Source organism: Brachionichthys hirsutus, chromosome 7 (genome assembly GCF_040956055.1).
Source record: "Brachionichthys hirsutus isolate HB-005 chromosome 7, CSIRO-AGI_Bhir_v1, whole genome shotgun sequence".
Taxonomy (NCBI): Eukaryota; Metazoa; Chordata; class Actinopteri; order Lophiiformes; family Brachionichthyidae; genus Brachionichthys; species Brachionichthys hirsutus.
Genome location: NC_090903.1, coordinates 7,897,729 through 7,906,441, shown reverse-complemented (window position 1 = coordinate 7,906,441; position 8,713 = coordinate 7,897,729). Strand labels below are relative to the sequence as shown.

General features: G+C 42.5%; 1 protein-coding gene across 4 annotated transcripts in view; it reads right to left on the bottom strand.

Moving 5' to 3' along the window:
* Nucleotides 1-341: 341 nt before the first annotated feature.
* Nucleotides 342-8,713, bottom strand: part of LOC137896249 (A-type potassium channel modulatory protein KCNIP2-like) — a 59,440-nt gene continuing 51,068 nt past the window's right edge. For 2 of the 4 annotated variants that reach the window (XM_068741783.1, XM_068741780.1), the window contains exons 2-9: nucleotides 4,743-4,841; nucleotides 2,884-3,008; nucleotides 2,637-2,706; nucleotides 2,255-2,325; nucleotides 1,938-2,045; nucleotides 865-969; nucleotides 689-751; nucleotides 342-389 (exon numbers count right to left, since the gene is read on the bottom strand). In XM_068741783.1, coding sequence (XP_068597884.1) covers nucleotides 342-389; nucleotides 689-751; nucleotides 865-969; nucleotides 1,938-2,045; nucleotides 2,255-2,325; nucleotides 2,637-2,706; nucleotides 2,884-3,008; nucleotides 4,743-4,841 — 689 coding nt within the window. Of the gene's footprint in view, nucleotides 390-688; nucleotides 752-864; nucleotides 970-1,937; nucleotides 2,046-2,254; nucleotides 2,326-2,636; nucleotides 2,707-2,883; nucleotides 3,009-4,738; nucleotides 4,842-7,702; nucleotides 7,827-8,713 lie in introns of those variants that run through there. The other 2 variants (XM_068741781.1, XM_068741784.1) reach the window with 2 other exon arrangements.

Below are 8,713 nucleotides of genomic sequence, written 5' to 3'. Positions count from 1 at the left end.
CACAGGCTGACAGTTCATCCATTAGTGATAGAAGTTCGACTAAACAATTAGGGTCTTGAACGTGCCGGAGCATACGAGCCCCCTGTTCGCCTCATTTCTTTGTGCCTCTGGGGTGAAAGATTCTACATGATGAGGCATGGAGCTGGGACAACTCTACTGCCGCTTGGAGAAATGTCGGGGTCCAGGATGAGGAGGATTAGACTCACATGTCTCAAGAGACACACCTGCTCAAGCAAATCAGAGGATGGCTTCACACACACACACACACACACAAACGTGTCAATCCTGAATCCGCTTACACACTCCCCTCCCTGCTGCCAGTTAGTCCCTGGTCCAGGTCCTTAGATGACATTGTCAAAAAGTTGCATGGACTGCATGATGTTGTCATCCTAGGCAGAGACAACAGGATGAGATATCGAGGCAACGTCATTCCTTCTCATTCATTACCCAAATGGCACAAACAGTGTTGAAAGTGAGGATTCTGTCGGATTTTTGCTTTAGTTGTGTGACATGGAAAATAGCAGCTATTTAGCACTCTTTATCATAAAAAAAGGAGAAAACCGTTTGATTTGCCTTGACGATGGCAAAATTATTTTGCACCCGATAAAGTTGTAATGCGTTTTATCTTGTAAAATGTATGTATAAATATAGTCATCATTTAGACTTCTTTCAATACTTCCTGTCTTACTTTTTTGCATGACTCGATGAATTCCTCTATGGTGACCACCCCATCTTTATTCCGGTCCATTTTCTGATGTAAAAAAAAATGTTATATATCTCAATAGTAATACATCCATCCACAGCATAAAGACAAACAATATTAAAATGAGAGTTAATTAGAATACAAAGAGTTCTTAGCTCGACCTGGAAGAAGCTCTCCACATGTTCTCTTGGAGCATCGTCCTGCATGGTGGGGTATGTGTACTTCCCCATCATGTCGTAGATGGACTTCATGATATCAAACATCTCCTGGTAAGTGATGGATGAAGAAAAATATTACCGGTAGTAAGGATGTGGAAATTATGGGAAGACATAAAATAACCAACAGCTGGTTCGTACCAAAGTGCCCAGTAGCACAGAAGTAGATGTTCTATTTCTTAATGCTCTCATTTGATTTAAAATATGATACCTTAGTATGAAGTACACGATTCACTGTTTATTTCATTTAATATTACAAATATGAAAGATATGACCATTTCCTTTCTGTGGGACTTAAAAATAAGTTTTTTATATCATTGTTCTATGAGCAACGCAGCCTCAGAGGTAGCACAGGTAGTGTCTCCCTTGAGCCGGTCCCAAGCCCGGATAAATGCAGAATGACATCCGGTGTAAAACTTTGTCAGAATTAAGCACGCAATCGACAACTACTCTACTTTCTTCTTGTCCCATGAGGGGTCGCCACAGCAAAACAACATTCTCCACTTCACCCTGTCCTTTGCATCGTCCTCCCCAACACCAGCCACTCTCATGTCCTCCCTCACTACATCCATGTATCTTCTCCTGGGTCGACCTCTCGCCCTGTTACCTGGCAGTTCCATCCTCAGCATCCTTCTACCGATATAGTCCCTGTCTACCTTTTAGAGTGGCCTTTTATTGAGACCAGCCCAAGGCACACCTGTCAGGTGGATGGATTGTCTCGGCAAAGGAGAAGCGCTCACTAACACAGATTTAAACAAGTTTGTGGACAAAATTTCAGTGAAATAGGCCTTTTGTGTAGAAGTCTTCGATCTTTGATTCCAACTCATTCAAAATTGGAGCAAAAACAAAAGTGACACAGTAAGTTCTCAATAGTTGAACGTTCTTAGTAAAAGTTGATGCAATCTGTGATCAATTGCTGTAACAGCTGAAATGTGTACTGAAACGTGAGGATACAACCTTTTAGCCTTAATAGTATATCTGATAAAGTCTATCAGACAAGCACGATCAGTGTGTGTTACCTCTTTGGTGATGCAGCCGTCCTTGTTCAAGTCATAGAGGTTGAATGCCCAGTTTAGCCGGTCATTAATGGTACCTCTCAGGATGATAGACAGGCCAAATACAAAGTCCTGAAGTAGAAGGGAAGCAGCCGATAATATTGTTGTTTTTTGGTATTACATACATTCAGGCATAGTGAATGAGGTCAAATACAAATCGCAGCAACGAATCACTGCAGGCAAACATTTAGAGGGAATACATATTTGTGTGGCTGCAGCTCTGGTGGGAAGTTTCACTGGAGTATATTTGCTTTTGTCTGTAAAAAAAAAAAAGAGCTCACCTCAAAACTAACAGAGCCATTCTTGTTAGTGTCGAAGGCTTCAAACAGGAAATGTGCATACATACTCGAATCTGCAACGATGGAGGGTTAGACTGACCCACTTGCCCTCAAAACACGGAGCAGTCTTTGAACAGCTCAAACAGAGAACCTAATATAGTTTAGGCATAAGAATAATTTCATATACAACTGTCGGCGTCTCACATTTTATCATTCTAAATATCATGCAATTAAAAATCCTCTCTTCTCTTGTGTGACAGTTTATAATATAATGAGTTAATTAAGTTATTTTCTTTGTAACAATTATAAAAATAAAAAAGGGCGTGTACCTCTACAGAATATAGAGCCTTTTGGGATTAGTGCATGGTGGATTGTGACGACTCACCTCCCTGTGGAAAGAACTGGGAGTAAATGGTCTTAAAGTTCTCCTCATTCACCACTCCACTTGGACACTCCTGAGGGGGGGGCATATACGGATTGAGAGACCTCATTAGTTCCAATCCAGCAGAGAAAGGCTGCTGGATTGCTCCCTTAATGATGTATCTAGCAGCATATTTCTCTTAGGTCTATGTGTTCATTTGAATTTGACTTCCCCTCCTGCTTTCTCACGCTATTCTGCCAGCCAGACCTACATTTTTGAAGCCCCTGTAGAGGACCTGCAGCTCCTTCTTGGTGAACTTTGTCTGCTCCTGCAGCTTGTCCATGCTCTCAGGGCGATGGCACACAGTGGAGAGCTCAAAGTCATCTTCCACGCTGTCTGTTTGAGGGAGAGAACAATATTCGTTAGCATTCATAGCTGGTCAACATAATGAGATGAAGTTACCAAATAGATTTTAGTTCATTAAGCCTGAGAGCAACATAATATCTGTCATTTACAAACAAACATGGGCGAAGACTTTTCCATCTATATTATACTTTATTGTGTGAAGCAATTTCCACACATCATTGATGCAGCACAAGCATCCACAGTCTGACACAACAGTCATAAAGTTAAACATGCACAGGCTTACGGAGCCGACTTTGATTTAGGGGCCCCCTTACCTTCGATAGCATCAACTGCTATGGACATTCACACTGTAACTCTAATAGCCCATCATCATCATCATCACCGCCGCCGAGGAGGTTATGTTTTCACATGAGTTGGTCTGTTTGTCTGTCTGTTAGCAAGATAACTCAAAAAGGTCTGGACAGATCATTTTCATGAAAAGTTGGGAATCTTACCAGGAACATTAGCTGATTATTAACCAATGTTTATGGAATTTAACACAGTCATGTAGGGTGGGGACCTCTATCGTACCACCAAATTTCATCTGGATCGGATCCCGAATGCGGATACTGTTGCGATCTGCATTTTCCCATTTACTTATAATGGAGGCTTTTTCAAAAAAAATAATATCTTGTAAAATATACATTCAATTCACTCATCAATTCACAGTCACAAAGGGTCCAATATGCACTAGCATGCATTAACATGAAACCCCATCTGTGAGGGTTGCTATGGTGACGCTTGCTGCCGGTTGATTTCTGCCCCTGCAAAGCTGCGGAGGCATCGTTGAACTGAACGAGACGCACCTGTTACACATCTCACCTGATCAGCTCCTGCCTCTTTGGACCTGGATTATGGATCATTTGGACATTTTTGGTAACATTGCAGTCAATGAAGCTTCAAAATGTGTTTCTCAATATCTCGGTCGATTATTGACCGATGTTCATGGAATTTGACACAGTCCTGGGTGGGGGCCGGGTCTCTGAGTGCGTTTCTAGTTTGCTTATGTATTAGCTGGCTCTGAAAACATGGTCACAAAACATCTATAAAATGATTGGATGTCTTGCATGAAACCTCACACTTAGGTACAGTAAAGAACAAGGAGATACGCATGTAATGAGGGGGGGCAGAAGCCATTAATTTGTAACGGGTCTCTGAGTGCGTTTCTAGTTTGCTTATGTATTAGCTGGCTCTGAAAACATGGTCACAAAACATCTATAAAATGATTGGATGTCTTGCATGAAACCTCACACTTAGGTACAGTAAAGAACAAGGAGATACGCATGTAATGAGGGGGGGCAGAAGCCATTAATTTGTAACGGAAATGCTACAGAATTTTAATAAGGTATGGAAATGTAATCATCCACATTCCGCCTGTTACACCACACATAACAGAACTGTAAACTGAACTTTAACATACATCTTATCTCATAAGTTCTCAGATCTCTAGAACCTACCGGCTGTTACTTCACTTTTAATAGCCACACACACACACAGAGGCATATGTTCCATGACCTACTGGGACAGAGCACAAAAACATGTCTGACGCTTTAGAAACAGAACTACCACAGAGGTTTAGGCTGAATGTTTGGCGTTTGTGTGTGTGTGTGTGTGTGTGTGCATGACTGCATCCACACAAGAGTCTGTCGATATCCTCTGAGCTCACTAAAGCCGCTGGGCACATGGAGCTAAGAGGAGGTGTGTAGAGAATGAAGGAGCACTTGCTTTGACTGATTGAGGGGGCAGCCGAGGGCTTGCAGCACGGCAGCAGCTTGAGGAATCGCTGCTTTATAGTTATTTTGCTTTGGCTGTTGGAAGGATTACCTGCAATCACCAACCATAGCACAAAGGTTAGACACACACGTCTGCAGATTCAATTCTGTTTTCACACGCACATGCATATAAACCGTCACAGCCCATGCGGCAGACAGACATAACAACAGAAATGCCGTTTAGTCTAAACCCCGATTGCTGTAGCCCTGGTTTAGCGATGGGAGACCACAAGTAATGCTTCAAAGAGTAGCCGGACGACCCCAAACAACAGTTCACCTAGTCAGACTAGTTCTTGTATCACAAGACGCAAAGAGTTTTAACTCCAAGCACAAGTCAACTTTAATCCAGAGGTGTGCTCCAAAGCCAGCTCGGCCAGTCTACCGCCACAAAGTACGTTTAATTCAATGCAACTTCGTGATGCCCATTTTTTCCATATTTCACAGAATAATGACAATCTGAGGGATGAAGTCCATGATGGGATGAAAACCAAGGTCGCCACAGAACCTGCTCTGACTGCATGATGTGTCCGACGGAGCCTCACGGACTCCCCTGACCTGCAGCTCTGGTGTCATTTGGAGCCAGAACACGGAGGGGACACTGTTCGATGGATAGCAGATTAATACAGAGGCCCAGCCTCAGCCCAGGGGTGTGATTGCATGTGTCTGTGTGTATAAATGGGTGGCCAAACGGCTGACTATAATGCTGTAATGATTATCTGATACTGTACTTTGAATATGAGTCAAAAATAAAGACGCGAATCAGCACCTCTCAAGTGAGATTCAGGACAATTGGAACAAGAAGACTGAAGACACTGAACGCTGTTTACGGTCACATCTAAAACACGTTATATATTAGGTATTATCACAGGTTAATATTCAGTTGACAGCTGTTAGAAACAAAAAGAGAAATGCTATAGTAAAGTCAAAGTGGCCCGGAAATCTACCCCCACATGACACTTCATTAAAGATCCGAGCAGTATATCTACCTCTGGTTTTTAAGGAATAAACAGGGGTGTTTGGGATTTTCAAATCTAATAAAATTTGGGGTTTTGAAAATCTATCGGATTTAAGATTACACTTCTGATAGTGTATTGATTGGTAACTGTCGTGTAATAACATGCAGCTCCGAATGCTTTTGCGTCACGGATGCAGCTCTGTCGGTGTGAGACAATGAAATTTTAAATCTACCTATTGTTCTGAAAGCTTGGACAGAGCCAAGTATTTAAAAAAAAAAAATCCTGATATCCACTCATTATGCTCTGCACGGAAATACTTCTTATTAGGACCGTGAATGCTATTGATGTGCTTTGTTCAGGACTGAGACACCGTCTCCTCATCCCTGATTCAGAGCCTCTCTCCATTCTCCACTGTGTCTTTCTCTGCGTTTGTGTTCTTCTGTGCTGATACAATTTCTGCCTTTTTTTATCATGTCTTTGAGTAAATGTGATCCGACTGTCTTGGCCAAGTCTGTTGCAGAATAGAGACATTTGATCTCAGACAATTGTTCCTTTTTCTTTCACAATTGTTATGAAGCATACTAATCAACTAAAAACCAGCCAAATGCTGCAGCCCGACTTACTATTGAAGACCTGTCTAATGAGAACAGAATGAGATGGCTGAAAACAATTGCTTTTCAGCCGCATGTAGGTTACTGTGCTTACAAAGCTGTTTAAGGTAAATGTGGGAAAATGTGTTTTTATTTCAGTGACATTTAAAACGATTCTATTGCTCAACAAGGAAAAAAAACATGTTTCTGCCATCTCCAGTCTTTTTTTTTGCAGCATCATGACACTCGCACCCAGAAACATTTGTGCCAGTTCAATTGTCAACTCAGAACTCTTAAGAAAAATAGTTTGGTTGTATGTTGACAATGTGCACCATTCAGAGGAGCTTCCTGTGTCACAGAGCAACATGTAATCCCTAACTGAGGTGAAGGCAGGCCTTTCACTGTTTGCTGCTGATGGGGAATTGGTTGCAACTGAACTTTCGGCTTTGAAGACAAACCTTTTGCATCATTACAATGATAGAACATCCAGGAGTTGTCCTGTTTCACACGGGCTTCTGTGCTTTCAAATGAGACCTAATGTCACTCATGTCCTCCTCACATCTGTCACCTATTTTCCCACTCCAAGATGGGTTTTTTTTTATTATATTGACTACCATAGTAAGGGGAATCACAAGAGGCAAAAAAAAAAAACAGTGGTCAAAACCATCCTGACTTTTACTTAATGTGGAAGCTTCATAAATGCAAGTTTTTCTTGCATTACAGATGAGGTGAGGACAATCCACAAAATGAAAACCACCCGAATTGAAACTCAATTCTAGTCAGGTACCTTCATCGCCCCAATTCTCCCTCCTCATTTTATGTCTCCTTGTCTGTGACATCATGAAGGTTATTTTGTTATTTTAGATTTTTGGAAGCACTGCCTTCTCAGAAAATATATTGTACCCTACAATCCTTCATGAGAATTGAACTGATCTCAATCTATTTGGCTGATTATGTGCGCCTTCAAGCAAAAACTACAAGCATATTTTAAGAAAAGCTGCATGGGTCATAAGTCTTGAAAGAAGAGTATCAGAGATGACTTTTCCTCCACATGTGTGTTTTGGAAGTAAATTCTTCATCCTAATGTATTTGTTGACTTTTTGTCTCCTTGTTGTAAATGCAGCAAACTGACATTCTGACATTTCATACTTATATGCTGTATGTGAATCGTAAAAATATGAATACACAGGCAAAACCACACAGACACACACACACACACACACGCGACTATAAATAGGTGTGTGTGACAAACTTGACAGCTATTTTAAGTAGAAATTAGGCCACACAAGCACATAGTGCATGTTGACTGTCTCCTCACTCCATCACTTTGTCTTTCACCTCTCTTGTCCTGTTTCCATTTGTCTTACCTGCTGTGGAAATGTCGATAAGCCCCAGAAAGTGCATCAGTTTGAGGGAGCTGCAGACCACCAGGAGGATGCCAACAGTCTGCAGCCCCTCCACCTCCCATTTGTCTTGGAAGAACAGATGCATCCTTTCCTTCCTTCTTCTCTCTCTGTTCCTATCAACAGAAATCTCTCTTGCCCCGGGGCTACCACGTCCCCCCCCCCTCAGCTCCAACCTGGAATGCACTGCCTCCGTCTCTTCAGTCTCCCTCTACATGCCGGTGTTTGGTCATTCCGACTCCGCACGGCTCCCCACCCGCTTTCCTCACTGAAGGTAGATTGTTATTCTCCTTGCTTCTTCATCGAGAACGGTGAGTGCGTGGCAGCAGGACCGTCGACTTGCCGCTTCACTCCCGCCGCCTGCGAGGCTGTCGAAGGTTGTTTGAGTTCCAGGTGAAATTCAGACAATTCGCGTATGTCCTGGTGGGTTGGTGAGAATTGTTGTCTGATTTTCCAGCTGCTGAGTCCTAAATTGTCTCTAATCTCTCTGGCTGTCCGCCCTCTCCCTCACTTAACTCGTCACTCTCCTCCTGTTGTGTCCCTCCGCATATTTAATTGGGTCAGTAATGGCACTGACTGATGGGAAAAATAGATGAAGGAGAGACGAAACAAGAGGAGGAAAATGGTGGGGAAGTGCTAGTTTAAATGGAGAAACAGAGGAGACCGATGAGAAGAATGAATTGGTGAATGATGAGAAGAAAGAGAGGGGAGGATGAGATGGAGGAGTAAAGGGAGGAAACAACAGCGACCAAGGGTAAAACAGGGACTGACTCCAAAAAGGAATGATGATAAAACCAAAAAGAGAAGGAAGGGACAAAAAATAGGAGATGCAGGAAAGCCTGAGGGGAGGAGGAGGAGGAGGTCGAGACAGAGAGGCGAACCGTCTGTCCCATCATCTACTGTAGACACACTCACAGATGTGGCAATCTCTCCAGAGTGTAAACACACACACACACACGCACACACACACACACA